The 22378-nt window shown below is 37.9% G+C and overlaps 1 protein-coding gene across 1 annotated transcript; it reads left to right on the plus strand.

Moving 5' to 3' along the window:
- Positions 1-1394: 1394 nt before the first annotated feature.
- Positions 1395-20983, plus strand: LOC149178601 (putative disease resistance protein At1g61300). The gene is made up of 2 exons (XM_089422163.1): positions 1395-1706; positions 17913-20983. The coding sequence occupies exons 1-2, from the start codon at positions 1395-1397 to the stop codon at positions 20934-20936; spliced, it is 3336 nt and encodes a 1111-aa protein (XP_089278289.1). The 3' UTR covers positions 20937-20983.
- The last annotated feature ends 1395 nt before the right edge of the window (positions 20984-22378 follow it).

Raw genomic sequence — 22378 nt, forward strand, 5'->3', positions numbered from 1 at the left:
ACATGTGCGAGTTCACCTCCTCCATCTGGAATTAGGTAGCCTCTATCTTCAACCAAACAAATAGAAAGCAAAATGACATTACGAAAACTTTAAGGAATTGGAGGAAATATTTCTCGGAAAATGAAATAGTCAATGTAGCTTGGACACTGATCCCAGGCTTCTTGATCTGGGATGTGTGGAATGAATGCAACAACAAGATCTTCAAAAATAAATCAAACTCAACTCAAGGAATTATGGCTCAGATTCTAAATCAGCTTAGAGAAACAGTTAAAGTCTTTATGAATAAACCTCCTGGAAAACCCCCTATTCAAAGAGACATCCTCATCCTTGAACAGTTGGGTCTTCAGTCTTATGGTACAACAGACACCAATAAGAAAGCAAGGCACATAATAAGTAACAAAGCCTTCTGGCAACCTCCCCCTCATGGCTTCCACAAACTAAACATTGATGGAGCTTCAAAAGGAAACCCAGGGGATGTTGGTTACAGAGGAGCCATAAGAGATGTTGAGGGCAATATCCAAGTTATTTTTCACAACCATTTGGGGAGGGCCACCAACAATATGGCAGAACTCATGGCCATTGAGAAAGGCTTAGAAATCCTGACAGACTACGATCTACACAATACAATTATAGAGGCAGACTCGGAATTAACGATTAATTCGGTTAAAATAATAAGCACTGGCTCAACACCAGATAAATTTTCAAGGCATTAGAGACTTTCACAGGTGTTTCATAGAGTTCAATCTCACCTCAGAACACTTAGAACTCTGAGCTTTGTTCATGTGCGCAGAGAAGCCAACAGAGTGGCGGATAGGCTAGCCAATGAAGGAGTGATCTACACAAGAGAAAACAAGTGCCTCTTATGGGATTCTGTTCAAACTAGACAGCTTCGAGAGGACTGCAACACTCTGGCACGTGAAGACAGGGAGCATTACCAAAACTCCAAGGGGAATCAGCCAGCAGAAATCTCAGATGACGGAAGTTAAGGGCTCAAATTACAGACAGGCTAAGTTCTGGGCCTTGCAAAGGAATGGAAGGCAGAGAAGGAAGAGCGTAAAACCATAAAGTGGCTCCACAGCCTCTCCTCAGAAAAGGGTGGTTTTATAGCCATTACCAGAGTTATCAGAAGCCCGATGGTGCCAGAAGTGGTTTCACTGGAAAGCCTCTGATGCCACAAAAGGAGTTACATGTGGCTCTCGGCAGGTTGAGAATATCTCCATCGGATGGGTATCTCCCGTGCATCTCTTCAACCGATATCCTTTTCAGCCATCAGATCGAGTGGAAGCAGATCTAGGGCTGAGGATGGTCAGGCTTGTTAGCGGTGGGACCATGGCGGTTTTACTACAGTTGCCCGAGTTATTGGGCGTCCACATTACCATAAGCGGATTTTCGGAATGGCCTCTGATGCCATTGTTCTTGCAACACATGGCTCCAGACAAATAAGGAATATCACCTTCATCGGGCGGGTAATTATCGTGCATTTAGCCTGGCCGATATCCATCACCACCGTCGGATCTGGTGGTAGCAGATCGAGGGCTGAGGTTGATCGAGCTAGTTGGTGGTGGGACCGTGATGGTTTTGCCATAGTTTCCCGCGTAATCAGGCGTCAGCTCAACCACGAGTGGATTTTCGGTAAAGTCTCTGATGCCATTGACCAAGTGACACATGGCTCCAAGTATAATGTGAATACCGCCCACAACGGGCGGGTAATCCTGGTGCATATAGGTCAGCCAATATCCCTCACATCCGTTGATTTCCAGAGACGAGGATCGACGGCTCTGATTTGCAGTACTTGTTTTATCCATATTTCCAAGGGAGCCACTCCTAAGCTTTGTGGATTTTAAAGTGAGTGCGCATGTGGAATTTTCCATCATGTATATTATTTACCCTCTTTGTTGATTTAGTTGAATAGAGGGTCTGATTCTTGCCTGAGAAAAAAAATAAACTGGGGGTAAAAATTCTAGAAGAAGACGAGGATTAAGCCAAAATTATATGAGCCATTGATTAGAATCTAATCTGGGTCGTTGGTTCTTAACGAGAAGATTATAAGAAGAGCCTTGATGGGCATTTGGAAGACACATCGAGTGAGATCAAGAGATTGATTTCTCAAGAGAGAAACGCGGCAGTTATCGAAGAAGATTTATTTCAATGAAGGGCAGGGATAGTTTTCCAGTTGGAGAGTTTCCTGATCCGAGGATACATTACAGAGGAGACAGAGAGAGATCCAGAAGGGGCATCATAGAGCCACACTAGGAAGCGTAATGCCACGTTGAGGCAGCACAGAGCCCTTGAGGAGATTCTAATTTTTTTGAGAAGAAAATTAGATCTAGTGCCAAGATCTGAGGTGTGAGATCGGAGGGCCAGAGGATAGAGGATCCATCCAATAGATCGATCAGCCATAAGGAGTGACACAGTCCCCAGAAGGTGTGACGCAAAGTAGCGTAGTGACTGTGCATATGCAGTTTGGGGCTAGCCAATCAATGGATGGATTAGGGTCGAATCGCCAGTGATAGTGTGAGGTATTTATCATTAATTCTTTGCTAGTCAGATTCTTTGTATCGGATATCCAGTAAGGCATCCAAATATTGTATTCAGAAACTACTGCATAATAATACAAACCCTCAACTGTTGCACCAGTTTTCCCGCATTGGGTTTTTCCGAGGACATTTGTCCAAAAAAATGGTGTCATTTGTGTGTGTTATTTATTTCTTACTCAAATTCTTGTTTCTTCATATTATTTAAAGTTGTGAAGGTTTCAGTTGTATTTACTTCGATGTTTACAATAGAACAGAGTAAATAACTTCCATGGATTAACAAGTAGAAGAAGTAATATCAGTTTGCTACAGTAGTGATTCGGGGATTCTCAAATTCTCACGCTGATCTCACACTCTTTAGATCTGAAAGTCACTTCATGCCCACTATCACACATCTGACTCACACTGAGGAGATTGTGCTTTAGACCTTTAACATTAAGCACATTTTGAGCTTTGGCCTTCTTGTCCAATCAGACTAATTGTTCCTTTTCCTTTGATGGGAACTGTTGCATCATTTTCAAAACTGACGTCGTCTTTTTCATACTCCTTTAGCTGCAAGAATTTTCTCTTATCACTGGTCATATGTGTGGAGCATTGACTGTCAATCAACCATTTCTCATGTTGATCATGCACTATCAAATCAAGCTCCTTTTCTCAACTTTCTGTTGATTCGATTTCTCTTGAGTATGCTACAAGAAAGAGTTTGGAAAGCTAAATTTGCAATCACTAGCTTTGAGACCAAACTTATTACATTTGAAACACTCGATTTCATTCATTAGTGGAGCAAAATAATCATTTCCATTAGCATGCAAATTATTTGGACCTTGAGAAACTCTTCATCTATCAACATTTCTTCTAGGAAACATGTTCAATCTACAATTTATGGCCTTATGTCCAAAATTGTTACATGCAAAACAGTAACCATAAAATAGAGTAGGATACTTTACCTTTTATTGCCATGAAGGAGGAGTGGAGCTTGATGATCTTGCTTGCTTCACTTTCTGGTTTTCTATTGATTTAACTTCAACTCCATTATTTTGAGTCCTCTTGTTGATTGTTGCAACATTTTCTTGTCTTGCCTTTCCATTTAAGGCATTTGTTTGACATTCTTTAGAGGAGGATTGAAGCCCAAACCAGTTTTGTCCTCAAGTGAGCTTTGAATGTTAAGAATATCTTTCAAGGTTTCAGATCCCTTTATAAATTTCTTATTTAGAAATTCTTTAGATTCTTCCTTTGAGAGGCTAGTCCTTAATGCAACAATTTCTTCTTCAAGATTGTGACAATTTTCTTTCTATTCTTCTAGCTGTTTGGTGAGCACATTTTCTTTCATTTTTGCCTCTTCTAATTCTCTTTTTAGGAAGGTGGTGTCTTCTTCATGGGTGCATGCAATAGGAGCTCAACCAATATTCTGCTTCAATGATTCAATTTATCTCTCCAACTCTAGCATATTATTTTGTTGAAACACATTTTGTTGCAACAAATTTTCCTTGAATTTCTCAAGCTCATCCAACTAAGTCTTCAAATAATTATCAACCAAGGGAGGTTTATTCTCCTTTAGTTTTCGTATTTCCTCTTTTACTAGCTTATTTTTGTTTCTAGCTTTGCTTAGCTCATCAAGTGCAGTAATGAGCTCACCTTCTATTGACGGTGCTGGACCCACCAACATGTAAGGGGATCTCCCTGATAAGAAGTCCCAATTAGACCTCAGACCGTTTGGTTTAGGAGCCCTAGAAGTGGGTCGTACGGTATCGCGTTGACTGCAGTGTCACACAAAGGCAAGTAATCTGTCCCTATTGGTATCAAGGGTGTGACATATGCAGTAAGTCAAGGAAGGTGCATGAGCGATTCTAACACATGGAAGGTGAGGTGAGTGCGCCCCTTGGAAACATGTGAAAGCACATAGTTAAGAAGGGAACAAACGAGCAAAGATGCATCACAACATGGAAGGAAAGTAAGCTAGCAATCCAAAGTGATGGTTAAACCAACAACACATTTTAGTAAGATTCATAAATACATATACAGAAAATAGCTACACATGCATGCATAAGAAAACATATACTTATATCATTTAAAGCAAACAAGATAGCAGAAATACAATACGCCATATGCATGAAACATGATGGCTCTATTATATTAAGAAGTGTAAGTTCTAGTCATACAATACAACCATGACCAACCGCTAGTTCCGACAGCGGAAAGTTATAGTCACTGCTTCCTGCTCCTCCAAAATAATATACTAGCTCTGCACAGTGGAGAAGCCAAGGCTCATTACAATATTGTCCAAGCTCTCTCTAAGATACTCTTATCGGAAGCTTGGTTGACCAAAAGCCTCTACAATGAGTTATGAGGGACTATTTATAACAAAGGGTGGGGTGGCCCTTGACATTCCCCTTTGTGACAGTTCATCTATCCTCATGACCCTTCATCTACTCTATGACTGTTACATCCAACTATCAACATTTGAACTTACACTTGACAAGACATTACATACAATCTGCACATGTACCCATGTGAGACAAAATAGGCTTCAGCAAGCCATGCAAGACATCACTATGACTCAGACAACTGTGGGAAGACCAGCTCTTTGACATCCTCATGGTGGTCGATAGTAGCAAACTAATGCCAAGCTCGGTAGTCTCTGATGGTGTCCATGTACTCTAAGGTGACATCTTTCTAGAAATGAACTCTTGCCTCCATAGCATCTAGGTACAATGATCGGGCTCCTCTGTCCAACTCGTCTGATAACATGCGCATCATTGTCTTGAGTGTGATCGAACCAGCAACATACTTGTGCATGGTGTCTGCACTGATCACCAAGTTTGGGCTAGTGGCTATGCGCATCAACTCGTCAAAGTACGAGTCAAGCTCTAGTCAGACATGTGCCTTTGTCTTTTCCTGGGTGAGTGTCCCAATAGATGGGATCACATGTGCGTGCACAAAAACATCCATACTCCTGAATACCCGTGCATGGGAAGCCTGTAGACTAGTGATGAGCCGCGGGAGGTCTTCATAGTTCCGGATCTAACTTCAGATGCGTGCCTTCAGCTCGACTGATCTGGGTTTCATCATCTTAGGCAAGTGCAACAGGGCTGCCTTATATCTCATTGTCCATGTTTACATGTAATCAACAACAACATGCACGTTTGACAAGATAAATGATCTCCTAGCACATCATTGCTGCTAACCGTTGAGATGGACAACTACCTTATGCATAATACCAAACTTGGAATACAACGCCCGCATGATTGTGTTAAGGGACAATACTTCATCCAGTATTGCCTTCTTCAACTCTACTCGGGCGGATGCTGTAACTAGTTCTCCTCCCTGCTTGGTCGTTTGTAACTCCTTAGCCATTCACTCGTTCTTTGCTATCAGGAAGCGAACACTCGAGCTAGTGGCTTCGACATATGATCTGGTAGCATCGACCAATGTTGTTGGATGCTTGTGCACGTTAGACACGATCACTCATTCCTCAAACTGCGTAGGAGATGTGTGATCATCCAAAGTCAACACTCTACGAGATTGCACAATTCTATGTTGGGACTCATCGAATGAGATGTTATGCATATCTCCCTCCAGATTGTCTCCTTGGTTGCTTGGGACTTTCTCTGCCTCTAGATCTAGTGAAGCTGGTGGGTCGACCTCTTGGTGGTGAGGCATGAGGTCGATGTCTTTCTCTAACTCCTGTTGATCCATGTTTGTATCCATCTGCTCAAGTTCTTGTTCAATCTCTTGGGCAAAGTCCTTCTCCTACGATGGCTCACTCTGTCTACTTGGTGCCAGTTGTTCGAATGAGTCAACTACCTGTACGGCCACAGTTTCATCTGTATTTACGTGTTGCACTCCCTGATGTACCTGTTCCTGCTGCGCTTCCTTCTCTTGTTTGCGCAACTCTTGTTCCTTCCAGATTTGCTCCCCCAACTCATGCAACTCCTTCTCTATTTCCTCCATTCTCAGTTTTTCTCTCTGCCTTTCCGTGTTTCTCTTGTCGCATTGTTACCTCTTCGCCTCTATTGCCAAAGCTTCTTTCTACATAAGTGGGTATGCTCGGAACTTGCAGCTTTGTTCCTCTTCCATGTTGTTGACAATCTTCCTCTTGCCTTTGTCATGCACTGGTATGTTTACCTTTGCTTGTTGCTCCTACTAGTGCTCTCCTGGATGCTACTTCACCCTGCTTCACTAACCATTCCATAGCGATGTTGACCGGTTCATTAGGCCTAGAGAAGTTGTAACAATATCTCCATGGGTCTTCCTTCACCTAATGAGATGCCCTGTGGATCCACTGAAACTGTACTCTCATGCAGTGATATTTTACAAAACAATGCAGTTCCTATGGATTGTAGCTTCGGGCGTCGAATGGATATTTCTTGATCTCCTCTGCTTCGACATCTGCATGCTTGAAATTACATATCTCGTACAACCCGATCCGTAACGGAAGAGCGGGCTAAGGTGCCTTCTTCTTCTATTGTAGCTTAGGTGATAAACCTGCCTAGATGTTGTATGATACTTCCTGCATGACGAGCTTGTCCGAGGAAAACTTCGGTATAACATGCAAAGACTTCTTCGCGATGTACATCAGTATGAAGGTGTCAGACGGTGAGGCATACCAATCTGCTATATCGATCAGTGCTTCCATTGTTGCCTTCGACATGCAAGGTAAATCCTGTTCAAACAAAATGATTGGACAACTGTGTGATAACTCCTCTGAAGCTGTATTCATACAAAATTTTACAATAAGTGTTCACAGAGGTCTTCGCCGATGTTCATGTGCACTTCAAGCCCGAGAAATCCTGACGAGCACAGATTGCATCCAAGATGTAAGAGGACATGTAAATTTCTTCTTGCTGACCTTTGGGAGGCTGTCGAGCTCTTGTTACCTATTTCTCCAGCCTGTGAGCCAACATGTCGGACCAGTTGCATGCTTTTCCTTCACTGGCCAGTTTGTCCAATGCGATCACCCAACTCTACGGGAAGGTCTCTGTGCTCTCTTAGCCATACAAGCGACATGCAAAGATGATCAAGTATTGATACACCTTCCGTAGTATCTTCATCTTGTAGATCTAGGCCAGTTTCATCCTGAATTTGGTCGTCTCCTTCACCTAGTTCTTCAAAATATCCCTAGAGTTGGCATTGCTACTGGGTATGTTGAAGGGTGTCTCCATGGTGATCACTGGCTTTGAAATATGGTACATCTTTTCATAATCCTATGCCCTAAAGGTAGCAATCTCCATCCCACTGACACTGCTCAATGTCATCGTCTCAAGATCAGTGTGCGAGATGATCCAATGTATCATGTTCACGCGTGGGAACATGGGATAGCTACATGCAATCTTGTGAATGTTCACATAAACTTGGCAGTCTTCGAGGTCTTCACCAAATGTGCCTGCAAATGCATCATTGACCTCTTGCCATTTCAACTTGATGTCCTTGTCCACAATCAACTTGTTGTCTTCATAGATCGGCAAACTTGTAGACAATCGCTCAATTGTTGCTCCAGTTGCACTTCCATCAGTGTCCTTTGATCCTACTCTCTTGGAGGCCATTAATCCTAAATTGTTGAGAGGCAAAGGAACACTAGCTAGATTTGGAGACATGGTGACATGCATGGAAAGAAATACATTAGCTAAAATCAAAGCAAACTGGAGGAACGATATGCAACATACCTAGGGATTGACTGGCAAGGATTGCGAAATTTTGTGTGGGAGGTTGGGAGATTGGCTGCCAGAACTGCGCTAAAGGAAGTTCGGGCTGCTGGGAGGCTGGTTGGTTGCTGGGATTGCATAATGCACAATCCAGACTGGCCTGCTAGCTGTTGGGATTGCGCAATGCACAATTCCAGCTAGCAAGGGTTGCAGGGCCACTGACTGCATTACACAATTTTCTGGGCCAACAGTCACTGCCTCTCATAATTGTGCAATGCAAGACTGGAGGACAGTCACCGAGCATAAATGCGCATTTTCTGAGAGGAAGGAAGAGCCTTCCCTCTCAAGATTGCGTATGTTGTCTTGGTGAGGAAAAGTCTAGGCCAAGGCTGCCCAGACTCGTCGGTGGGCAACTGAAAGCAGATGTGAATGTGAATGCATGGCGATACTGAGTGTAAGCGGGAGTGAATGATCATGCATGCAAAAGATGAATGCAATATTCATAAAATGGAACAACATGCATGTGTGTGAAGCGAGTAGCCAGATCGATGACCGTTCGTGCAAAACAATGTCATGCATGCAACGACAATGAGATGCTAACGAAAACTGAAATGGTGCTAGTAAAAGCTAATATGCATGCAAACGACAACAAGTGTTCAATAAATCAAGCAAAAAACACTCACACAAGCCAAAACAAAAAAAGAGACAAAAATGCTGCAAAAGACAAGTTAAGAGGACTTACCCATAAATAGTTGAGTTGGATGTTCTGAAGACTCCTGGATGTGTTTTGGGATGTCAGAGCTCTAAGATCGATGTGAATAAGTGAGCTTTGAAGTGTCTAACAAATAAGTTTGATGCTCATGACACGCATGCCACAAATCTAGGAAAAAGCGACACTTGAAGGAAAGATTCTAAAACGATCTTTGCATGTAACCTCCAGCTGTTGAAATAGCTCCATAAAGTCTAGGATGCTTTTTGCATGTTGCTTTTTGCTATTTCGGGAAAAGTAGTCCATGCATGCAAGTTAAGTTTTCTCGGTCCTGGGTGGAACCGGTCAACCCGATGGCACATGCAACAGTCTGCCTGACTAAGGGTAACTTTTACGCAGTTTCTGGGAGGAAGTTGGGCTGGCTACCCAGAAGGATTGCACAATTTTTGGGCTAAGCAACTGACTGCTGCCTAGGATTGCACAATTTCTGGGCTGAGCAGTCCTGTTGGGTCAGATTGCGCAGTTTTTCTAGGGAAGGTTGACAGGAAAAATTGCACAATTCCTGAGGCCAATAGGCTACCAGTCATGATTGCGCAATTTCTGGAGGGAAGGTTGGTTCCCCTCCAGAATTATGCAATTTCTTGAGGGAGTTATTCAACCTACAACTCGACCAAGTCCAGGGAAGTGGCCTGTGAGGGGAATGCAGCAAGCTATCATGCGCAGATTGTCATGCTCCTAGAAAACCACTGAAGCTTGTGTACTTGACAGTGTAAGACATGCTGCTGAGGATGGTTGGTAGGGAGGATTTAAAACGAAGCTAAGGAAAAATTTTGGAGGGTGATTGTAGCTGCTACAACACCTTCATAATCAATTTCTCCATCCTTAAGATCTGATCCATCGTTGGACTCAAAAGCCATGAGAACACATTCATTGTGTTCTTCTTCTTCTGATGAACATTTCTCAATGCTTTCATCTAAGTATCATTTTTTTCTTTAGGGTAGTAAAGCATTCTCTTTTGAGCTTTAGCTTTTCGAAATTTTTGAGTTTTATCCTGCTCTTCATCTCCTTATCCTTCTCCTCCTTTGCACTTCTTTTGTGTGGACATTTTGCAGCAAAATGTCCAACTTCTCCACATTTGAAATACTTGAAAGGAAGATTTCCTTTATACTTTCTGGAACCTCTCTTCAATTTATTGGAAAATATGTAATTCATAATTTTGATGTAGTTGAGTGACCTCAGGTAATATTATTTCCCCAATGGTTCATCTTCCACTTTATTTACAATATAGCCACCACATGGAAAACTAGTTGAAAAAATTATAGCGGAAGAAATTTTATTTTTCACCACATCTTTAAAGGATACCAACTTTGAAGTTGAAGTGACCCCAAGTCTTAGTAATTGCAATGCCAAATGGATCATTAAATAATTAAATAAGTTATATTCAGATATTAAAGATTGGTATTCTAGTTGTTTGACTCTCTGCAAATCTCCAATTATTGTTTTAAGTGTGCCATAAATCCATTTGAATTCATGCACAAAAGTATGGTATTCCCACTGAGAGACTTTACCATCATCTAAAATCTCTGTAATATAATAGTGGTTTTACCAAATAATATTTTGGTAGGTATTTCATCAAAGTCTGGGCAATCAAAGGGTTTAGAAAGCACTTCTAAAATATGAATTTTATCAAGTCCTGCATTCAAAGGTTTTAGAAAGTAGTTGTTGGAAATACATTATGTAAAACACTTGGCATTCATCTGGTTTGTCTAAAACTTAGAATACAAGGATTTCATCAAACAAATGATGTGCAAACTATTTGTCAAATAATTATCATTTATCTAAACTAAAGTTGAAATTACAATGGGCCAACATTCTTGACTAAATCAAGAAACACATCCTTGTCGTCAACATGATCTTTTCCTTCTAATCCCCAACCCAACATAGAACATATCAGATCAACCAAATGCACACATTCACTTATCTCTTTGATCTAGTTGTTATAATGATCACAAGAGGCCTCCTCTCCATAGGGCACATAAGTTTCTGTGAAACATAAAGGCCCCTCTTTTGAGGATTTTTGAGATTTCAAGTACAAGGGATTGCTATAATAAAACCCTTACTTGGTCACGTGAGTGCTATCACTACTTATATCCTTGATATTTTGAGAGAAAAATACTTTGGTACAAAGAGACCTTTGAAGCATGGTGGGTTTGTGTTCTTTCTTAGGTGGCTTAAAATGCCTTGGCTCTGACTTGGGTGAATTTTTGGAGGTAAAGCGAGGGTCATGAGTTGTGTCCTTCATGTGAAAAGTTGTTAATGTTTGCTAGCTATGTTGGACATTACCATACCCGATGTTATTGTATTTTGTCATTTGCTTCATCCATGTTGTTGAAACTTTTTCTCTAATGTTTCACTAAATTCAAATTTTTATAATCATTTTCTTTAAATGAAAAATTTGTTACTATTTATGATTTGTTAATGCACTTATGAAAGTGATATTTTTTTAATACATGAAAAAGTCTCGAGTACCTTGGGTTATTTTCTAAAAATAATATCATACCACTTATAATAGCATGTTGGTGGTTCATGAAGGGGTAAGCTTCTACTTAGATAAAGACCTCTAAGTCTTGATTCTCAAACCTATTTCCTTATGTTTGAGGAAAACAAACAATTAACCAAACATAAAGAATTTAAAATCTTATTGTAGAACAAAAAATTCATTGTTTCAACTTCTATATTATATTCAAAATATACATAGAAATAATTTGATTTAAATGCATACATATATCTCAATTATAAAGACCAAATTCTAATTCAAAAAATTTAATAAGTAGATTTTTTTTATATATATATTTTTATTATAAATTTTTAATTCCTACCTGACAATTATCCATGATTATAATTGTCTATTTTTATTTTAAAAAATCTTGAATTTCCCTATAATTTCACCAAGCTTATGAACAATTATTGAAATTTCACCAAGCTTGTGCACCAATCTTGAATGTTAGAAATTTTCAAAGTTTAAATACTAATAAACTTATTCATTTAAAAATCAATTTTAATCAATTCCACAACTGGTAGGCATAAACTTTTTATAAAAATTACACATGAGAACACTAATGAAAGAAGGATGGGCCCAGGCAGTAACGCTTATAGATCAGTACAACAATAATTAAAATTGCAGTGAGGATGGACCCAGTCAGTGATGTTTACAGAGCAATACAACAATAATTAAAATTGACACCGCAACAACTATTGAAGATCATTGGCAGATGACCATAAAGTCATAGTTATGTCGGATCAACTCTTTCCCAGAAATTGCAATAAAACATTATTATTTTCCCGTTGATAATAAATTTTGCCCCTCATCAAATGCCTCCGACCATCCACCAGTTGTATGGAAAATCTTTAACCTTATCAATCGATTACTTTTTCCAAATGTACGTCTCATTTTTTCCAAAGCACGACGGAAAATCAAAATTTTATTTAGCCTGACGTTACATTGAAACTTACCGAATGTACATCTCATTTTTTTTTCCAAAGCAGGGCGTAAAATAAAAATTTTATTTAGCCTGCCGTTATATCGAAACTTACGGAACAAATTTTTTTTCTTCTCTGCAAAAAGATCTTACGGAACAAAATCTTTTTCTTCTCTACAAAAAGATCTCCACCAATATTCAGCGTCAATGATTCAATTTATTGTAGCACATTTTCCTTGAATTTCTCAAACTCATCCAACTGAGTCATCAAATAATTGTCAACCAAGGGAGGTTTATTCTCCCTTAGTTTTCGTATTTCCTCTTTCAACAACTTATTTGTGTTTCTAGCTTTGCTTAGCTCATCAAGTGCAGTAATGAGCTCACCTTTTCTGAGTTTTATCATTGCTCTTCATTTCCTTATTCTTCTCCTCCTTTTCACTTCTTTTGTGTGGACATTTTGCAGCAAAATTTCCATCTTTTCTACATTCGAAACACTTGAATATAGTTTTTTAACCTCTTTTTATTTTATTGGAAAACCAAGAAAAATATTCATCCAATTCACTACTACAATAATCTTCATGTTCCTTGATTTTGTTTCGAAGTTTCTTGAGCTTTTGGGTAAGAGCCTTGACCTTCTTGGAGGCCTTGAATGCAACTTCACTAGACTGAGGTTTCTCTTCTATAATGCGCATCTCATTGGCTATAAGAATTCCAAGCGATTGCTCCATAGTGAGGGTGCTCAAATAAGATATATCTTCAATAGAAGAAACCTTTGGATTAAATATTTCTGGTAAAGACCTCAAGGTTTTATGAATAATGACTTCATCTTGAAAATTTTCATCTATGCTCTTGATCAGAGTGGTCACTTTTTCAACCCTTCACAAATATTTTGCAATAATTTCATCTTCCTTAATTGTCAAGCTCTCAAACCTCATCCTATAGGTTTGGAGATTTGCTTTCTTCACCTTCTTATCACCTTCATAGCTATTCTCAAGTTTGTCCTAATATTCTTTGGTTGATTTACAATGCATGACTTTTATCAATTCATTCTCACTGAGTCTTGCCAAAATAACATTTCTGGCTTTGGCATTGTTTTGAAAAATATTCTTTCTGTTAGGGTCTGATGGAAGAACATCAGGAACAACATACCTAAACACCATTAGAATAAACATCAACACCTAAAGTGATGAGGTGCCTCTCCATTCTCATCTTCCACAGATTATAGTTCTCACCATAGAAAATTGGAAGCTTCACATCATGAGCAACCATTGTCCCTTCTCAAATTCTCCTTTCATTGGTCAAGCTGCAGCAAAAGGAGTTGGCTATGATACCAATTGTTAGCCACAAGTAATACTAAGAGGGCGAGGGGATGGGGTAGGGGTAAGGGTGAATCTGTGTTACAAAAATATAACAATTAAATTTTCTATAATTAAAACTTATTCATAAATTCACTTCAGAAAGATATAACAAGAAAATTCACACGCACAAGAGAAACACAAATAAGCATCACATGTAGACACTTATATTTTAGGTGGAAAACCATTGCTACCCCCCCCCCCCCCCCCCCCCCCCGGGCAAAAAACCATTGAACTATTTTCTGCTTCTTCTTATTATCTATTGCTTCAAAATATTCTCATTTACATACATCAACTAGCCACCACTAGCAATGGAGCACCCATCCCTTGACTGAAATGAGAAATGTTGGTTACAATCAACTTGGAGGACCCACTCTTACAAAAGACAATCAACATGCACTTAGCTTGAAGCCCCTACCCCAAGTACAAACAATTCTACAACAAGATAATATGATTCAACACTGAAAATACTATTGCATAAACAAAAAGGTAGCATCAAATAAGCACACTCATGCAACCACAATTTTACACTCCAAATGAGAGAACAAATCTCTCCACGCACACTCTCCAAATTGATCTTCAATCTCTACACACAACTCTGAAACACTGTTGATGAATAATTTCTGAAGCACACTGCAATACTGAAGCTCTAAACTCACTGCTCCAATCACTGGTTTGTGCACTTCCTTTACATGCACACTCACTCACTCACACTGCTAGAGAACCAACCGACTGAGCAATTTCTCTTCTCATATTTGTAAAATATGGAAATGGTTAAGTCGCTAAATTTTTCAGATGATGGAACTCACCAAAAACCTTTTCACATGCTTCAAATTTGACTGATATAGAATTCTTGACCAAATCAAGCCACTTACTCCACTATACTTTTGATATTTTCAACTTTGATCAAGTTCTAGAGGCCCCACGACTTGTCTTGATGTTTTTCTAGAAAATTCAGACCATAAGCTTCGCCAAAAACAAAATAATTTCAATTGTGTGCGTGAAATCCAGAGTAATTCTCATATTTTCTTTCGGTCTCTCACACAAGCATATGAAATTTTGACTGGTCTCTCCCACAACATTGTGAAAATTCGATTGGAGTGTTTCAGTCGCATGGAGAAGCTCTCATCCCAACAACTGTGGCAAAGCATAATGCAAACCAAACAATCTTTCCCTCAAACTTGCAACATAGCTTCAGGGGATTGATATGATCTGTAAACCATCCTTCCAAGCCCAACTTGACATTAAGAAACCAACTGCATGTCTCAATAAGAATCCACACAACATCAACTAGACCTCTAGCAAGGTTGTGGCTCAGTTTCAAATGAGGCCTTATTGCATCTTGACACTTATTTTACAAACCTTGTGAGACTATAACAACATTTTACATCAACATGAAAACCCTCAACAAGTATACAACAAACTCAAAATTATACATAATGACTCATGAGTACATGCCATATAACAAGTGATATAAATGGGAACACAAACATGCCAACAACGAATGATGCAGTTGAGTGACCTCGAGTAATATTATTTCCCCCAATGGTTCATCTTCCACTTTATCTATCATATAGGCACTACATAGAAAAGTGGTTGAAATAATTAAAGTGGAAGTTTTTTTATTTTTCACTGCGTCTTTAAAGGATAACAACTTTGAAGTTGACCCCAAGTCCCAGTTCTCCTTGTAATTGCAATATGAAATGGATCATTGAATAATTGCATAAGCTATATTCAAATATTAAGATTAGTATTCTAGTTGTTTGACTCTATGTAAATCTCCAATTGTTGTTTTAAGTGTGCCAAAAAATCATTTGAATTCACACACAAAAGTATGGTATTCTCGCTGAGGGACTTTACCATCATCTAAAATCTCTACAATATAATAGTGGTTTTAGCAAATAATAGTTTGGTAGGTATTTCACCAAAGAATTGGCATTCAAAGGTTTTAGAAAGCACTTGTAAAATATGCATTGTATCAAACTCTTGCATTCAAAGGTTTTAGAAAGTAGTTGTTGGAAAGAAATTTTGTAAAACACGTGGCATTCAAGTGGTAAATCTAAGACTTGGAATACAAGGATTTCATCAAACAAATGATGTGCAAACTATTCATCAAATAATCGACATTTATCTAAACTAAAAGTTGAAATTACAATGGGATAACATTCTTGACAACATCAAGAAACGCATCCCTGTCCTCAAAATGATATTTTCCTTGTAATCCCCAACCCAACATGGCACATATGAGATCTTCCAAAGGCACGCATTCACTTAGCTCTTTGATATAGTTGTTATAATGATCACAAGAGACTCCTCTCCACAGGGCACATAAGTTTCTACGAAACATAAAGGCCCTTCCTTTGAGGGTTTTTGAGATTTCAAGTACAAGGGATTGCTATAATAAAACCCTTACATCGTCACATGAGTGCTATCACTACTTATATCCTTGATACTTTGAGAGAAAAATACTTTGAAGAGATTGAAGCATGGTGGGTTTGTGTTCTTGCTTAGGTGGCTTAAAATGTCTTGGCTCTCACTTGGGTGTATTTTTGGAGGTAAGGCTAGGGTCATGAGTTGTGTCCTTCATGTGAAAAGTTGCTAATGTTTGCTAGCTATGTTGGACATTACCCTACCTGATGCTATTGTATTTTGTCATTTGCTTCATCCATGTTGTTGAAACTTTTTCTCCATTGTTTCACTAAATTCAAATTTTTATAATCATTTTCTTTAAATGAAAAATTTGTTACTATTTATGATTTGCTAATGCCCTTATGAAAGTGATATTTTTTTAATACATAAAAGAGTCTCAAGTACCTTGGGTTATTTTCTAAAAACAATATCATACCACTTATAATAACATGTTGGTGGTTCATGAAGGGGTAAGCTTCTACTTAGCTAGAGACTTCTAAGTCTTGATTCTCCGACCTATTTCCTTATGTTTGAGGAAAACAAACAATTAACCAAACATAAAAAAAAATAAAATATTATTGTAAAACCAAAAATTCATTGTTTCAACTTCTATCTTATATTCAAAATATACATAGATCATTTGATTTAAATGCATACATATATCTAAATTATAAATACCAAATTCTAATTTAAAAAATTTAATAACTAATTTTTTAGTGAATTTTTTTTACATACATCTAAATGATAAATACCAAATTCTAATTCAAAATATATAATAACTAATTTTTTAATGATTTATTATTATTATTATTATTATAAATTTTTAATTCCTACCCTAACAAGTATCCATGATTATAATTGTCTTCTTTTATTTAAGAAAATCCTGAATTTCTCTATGATTTCCTCCGGCTTCCTCCGGCTCATGGACGATATTAAAATTTCACCAAACTTGTGCCCGGATCTTGAAATTTTCACTATTCAAAAAATTAAATAAACTTGTAAACTCATGAATGTTAGAAATTTTCAATGTTTAAATACTAATAAACATTCATTTAAAAATCAATTTTACCCAATTCACAACTAGTGAGAATAAACTTTTTATAAAAGTTGTACTTAATGACGATAAGTGTTTAAATACTAATAGACTTATTCATCTAAAAATCAATATTAATCAATTCCACAACTAGTGAGAATAAACTTTTTATAAAAGTTACACGTAATGACAGTAAGTGTTTAAATACTAATAAAGTTTGCCCCTCATCAAACGCCTCCGGCCATCCACCAGCTGTATGGCAAATCTTTAACGTTATCAATCGCTGTTATGCGTTCTTTTTCCAAATGTACGTCTCATTTTTTTCCAAAGCAGGGCGGAAAATCAAAATTTTATTTAGCCTGCCCTCACATCGAAACTTAGCCTGATGGCAGTTATATTATTTTTCTTCTCTGCAAAAAGATTGGAAAAGACATTTCCAGCATTGCAACACAACACGCTTAGGCTGTCCTTCAACGCACCCAAATTAAATTATTTCAAAGTGTAATTATTACAATTTCATGTTGCAATTCCTAACTTTTTCTAAAGGTTAAAAGTACAATAATTCCAACTTTTTCTAAAGGTTAAAAGTACAATAATTCCAACTTTTTCTAAAGTTTAGACAAATAAAGGCCCACTCGCATAATTCGCTTTAGAATCACGAAGTTGGAGGGAACAATGATTTGAAAAAGCTGAGGTCGATTAATACGGCCATCGACCTCCCTCTCTCCTCTCTTCTTATATTCACTCGGAGTTCACCTGCATTTCTCAATTTCGCTTACTCTCTCGCAGCCCTTTTCAGATCTGCTCGCGCTACCCTTGCATTTGCCCCTTCTTTGGAATTGGAGCGGCAGCCAACGTTGCGGCCGCCGATGTTGCAAGCCCTATTATCAGTTTAGTCATCGGAATAATGAAGGATATCATTGGGATGGGGAAAAATGTCAGTCATCTCAACACTGATTTCACCCGTATGCACGACTTTGTTGTCCATATTGACAATCATTTCCGACAGCAGCAGATAGAGCTCCCACAGCCCGTCCAGAATCGTTTGGAAAGAATCCGTAATGACCTTCAAGAGGTTAAGGATTTGATCGATAATTCGGAGCCACAGCCACGGTGTCTCGGCTGCTGCTCCTTCCGCAACCCCATGCTGTCCACCCAAATTAGAGATTGGAAGATGGGATTTGATCGACTCTTTGAAGAGCTGAGAACAGATTTTTCAATATGTGCCAATATGCAACTGGTTGCGTCCACCGCAGGGCCTCGGGAAGAGATTTTTCGTCAACCTGTCCCGGAGTCCGGATTCGTAGGGTCAGCCATTGAAGATGCTCAGAAGAAAGTGCAGGAATGGCTTGGTGAAGCTCATCGCCAAGCTCGGATGGTCGGCATTTGGGGCATGGGGGGCGTCGGCAAGACTTCTATACTGAAACTAATCTACAACCACTTCAAAGAGGTGAGAGGTATTTTTGATGCAGTAATTTGGCTTACAATTTCTCAGAAGTATGAGATTACAAATTTGCAGGCCTCCATGGCCGAGACACTTAATTTAAAGCTCGAGGGCACCTCTGACAAAGATAGAAGGAAAATGAAATTGTCTGCATCGCTTCGAGGGAAGAAATTTCTTCTAATTTTGGACGACTTGTGGCGTTCAATCGATCTCACCGAGATCGGCGTGACATTTGAGGATGGTGACAATTGTTCCAAAATATTAATGTCGAGTCGCAGCAGCGATGTCATAGCAGAAATGGGCGCAATCGACAACTATTGCTTGAGAATACAACCTCTGTCCACAGAGGAAGGGTTGGTGTTGTTCAGAAGAGAAGCTTTTGGAAATGGGGTGGTTCCAAATGAGAGCATACAGGATATTGCTGGAGAAATTGCCATGGAGTGTCAAGGATTGCCGTTAGCCCTCATTGTAGTAGCTGCAGCAATGAGGTTGAAAAAGACGGAAGATGAGTGGAAGCGTGCTTTGAATTTGATGAGGAAGGTAGATCCATCCTTCCGAATCAGACACAGCAGCATTGATGCAGAACTCTTCAAGCGCTTAAAATGGAGCTATGATGAATTAGCTGATCCTAACTTAAAGATTTGTTTTTTGTACTGTGCCGTCTTTCCTGAGGATGCAGAGATTGACGTGGAGACGCTGGTCCAAATGTGGAGCGCCGAAAAGTTGGTCACCCACATGGATGCTGGGCACGAGTACATAGATGCACTAGTAGGTAAGTGCTTGTTCGAATATGTTAGCGATGATAGAGAAAAAGTAAAAGTTCATGATATTGTGCATGACCTGGCCATTTCTATTGGCCGAAGTGAGGAGAACTGCTTGTTTGCCTCAGGTCAACATCTACAAGATTTCCCTATTGATGGTGTGATGAGGGATTGCAAACGAATATCAGTTGGTCATAATGATATTCGTGTTCTTCCAACCAGTCTGGCTTGCCCAGAACTGGTGAGTTTGGTACTAGCTAACAATAAAGAAATTACAGAGGTTAAAGAAGGATTTCTCTCAGCTGCCATGTCTCTCAAGGTTCTTGATCTCTCTGACACCAACATAACAACGCTGCCAACGTCACTGGGTCAACTGGAACAACTTGAATTTCTGAATTTGAGTGGCTGCTACGATTTGCAGACTTTGCCAGAGAGCATAGGTAATCTTTCTCGTCTGAAATTTTTGTTCTTGCCACTCAACTTCTTTGCTATAAATGTGGAGGATATTGCAAATCTCTCAAATCTGATGGCGCTGAAGGCAGCAGTAAAATCAGAAATTAAAGAAAGTACAAGGACTACATGGACGGAGCTAAGAAGGTTGGAGGTAAGGTGCGTCTACGATGCAGATAGAGATGATGTGGGGGAGGAGCATATTTTTCCCTTCAACATGGATAATCTGAACAAGTTGGAACATTTTACACTCGATGGTTATAAGGGGGTAAGTTTACCCAACTGCATTCCTCAGTTTCAAAATCTGAGAGAGTTAGAATTGGTAGTGTGTATGCAACTTAGGGAGCTTCCTGGAATTGTAGGCGGGTGGGGCTTTCCAATGTTGAAGAGGTTGAAACTTGAGGGTCTAGGCACAATAGAAAGCATGATGGTGGGATCATCTGTTTTGTCCAGTGAAGAAATAATGCCCCAACTCGAAGTTACAATAATAACATTATGCAGTTCGTTGAAGAGATTGAGAACGGGGAAATTACCTCGTTTAAAGGAGTTAATCATCGGTGACTGCACGGAGTTTGAAGCACTCGAAATTGAGAGTTGCGGTCTTCCGATGCTCGAGGTCTTGACGCTTGGTTTTCTAGACAAGTGTGAGACTATAGTGGGACCCTCTGGTGTGATCAACGACGGAGTAATGCCCAAACTTCAACATTTGCGGATAATCTCTTGTCCGTTGAGAAGATTGGTATTAGAGAAGCTATCTAATTTAAGGGACATTGAAATAAATGTTTGCAGTGAGCTAAGGGAGTTAGCGGTGGGGAGCGGCGGCTTTCCAGCGTTGGAGACGTTGCTTCTGCACAACTGTCCGAAGGTAGAGAATATGGTGGGGCCCCATGATGCGTGGGATGACCGAACAATGCCTCAACTTAGACGATTGACTATATCAGGGTGTCCATTACTCAAGACATTGCCAAGAGGAATGGAGAAACTGTCCCGGTTGCAGCAAATATATGGAGAGGCGGAGTGGTGGCAAAATTTAATTTGGCAAGATGAGAATGTGAAAAACAGTCTCTTTCCTCTTTTCATTGAACTTCATTCATCGAACTTCATTGAGAATGCTGAATAGGATGCGTACACAGTTACCATCATAAATGTTTTGTTATTTGTTATATTGGAAAGTGTGAGATATTTTGTGTTTAACATTATTTAAATGTTATTTGGGAATTACTTAATGATGATGTTTAAATCATAAATGTTTTGTTATATCTTGTACAAATGGTAATATTATTATTTTTAAAGTGAGATATTTTGTGTTTAATATTATTTAAATATTATTTGGGAATTACATATTGTAATGTTTAAATGTTATTTTTTTATAATTTAATTAATTATATTTTTTTAATTAATTCATATATATATATTGTTATTCTTTTTATTTAATAAATTTAAATTTTTCTTTTATAATTTATTTAATAAGTATATTAAGGTAATAGAAGTTATTTTATTTTTTTATAATTTTTTGTTTAATAATTTATATTTTTTTATTTGAATTTTCAATGATAATTATTATTTTCATTATTATTGAAGTTAATACTCATTACTTTTATCATTCTTTCTTCTCCTAACAATAATATTTATATTTTATCACTTTTTTCTATTGAAATGAGTTTAATATTTTTCATATCACTAGTTGAACTTCAAGTCTCTAAAGATGAATGAAGAATTCACTCTAAACATGAGACAAATCCTTGAAACAACACGCAATTTTCCAAAAGTATTTATGGACACAATTACACTTTATTATTTTTTATATATTTTATTATAAATTCTATATGTATAGTTATTAATTTTAAATTAGATTATTATTATTAATTTTAATTTTAATGATATTATTTTTTATTTGAATATTAAAAAACTATTTATTTAAAGAATAAAAATTATTTTGTAATGAATATTACAATATGTTTCAGTGTTTTGAATTGAGTAAAGAATCATAATGTCATGATATATACTTTATTATTTTTAAACATTTTATTAGAAAATTTCCATATTATTTAATGCATAATTATTAATTTTAAATTAAATTATTATTATTAATATTAATTTTAATGATATATAAAATAATAATAATAAAAATATATATTTGTTATTTTTTATTTAAATATTAAAAAATTATTTATTTAAAAAACAAAATTTCTTTTGTAATGAATATTACAATATGTTTCAATGTTTTAAATTGCTTAAAAAAACATAATTTCATGATATATAATTATTTGAACCAAAGAGAGAATATTCATTATAGTAAATTGGGTCGACAAAGTTATACTCTATTAATTTTCATAGGTTTTATTAGAAATTTTACATTTTGTTTTTTTTTTTGTTTTTTGTTTTTTTTTTTTAATCTGAATTTGCTTACTCCTATATTGATACAAAAATAAATTTACAGAGAGGCAGTGGCCTCGAGAAGTCTAGCCCAAAGATGCGGCATGCTCACATTACATCGCTTGAACAGTGACCAAAAAGACTTGCTGAAGACTGACTAGAAGAGCTTCCATGAAACAGAAAACG

This window comes from Pinus tabuliformis, chromosome 4_1 (genome assembly GCF_031772625.1).
Source record: "Pinus tabuliformis cultivar Carrire ecotype Pingquan chromosome 4_1, CPIR1, whole genome shotgun sequence".
NCBI classification, from domain to species: Eukaryota; Viridiplantae; Streptophyta; class Pinopsida; order Pinales; family Pinaceae; genus Pinus; species Pinus tabuliformis.

Bases quoted from the DNA above. Each gene is read 5' to 3' on its own strand.
- LOC149178601 (XM_089422163.1), top strand. From the start codon at position 1,395: ATGGCCTCTGATGCCATTGTTCTTGCAACACATGGCTCCAGACAAATA. The intron at 1,707-17,912 runs GTAATCCTGGTG...ATTCACTCGGAG, and splicing joins ATACCGCCCACAACGGGCGG to TTCACCTGCATTTCTCAATT.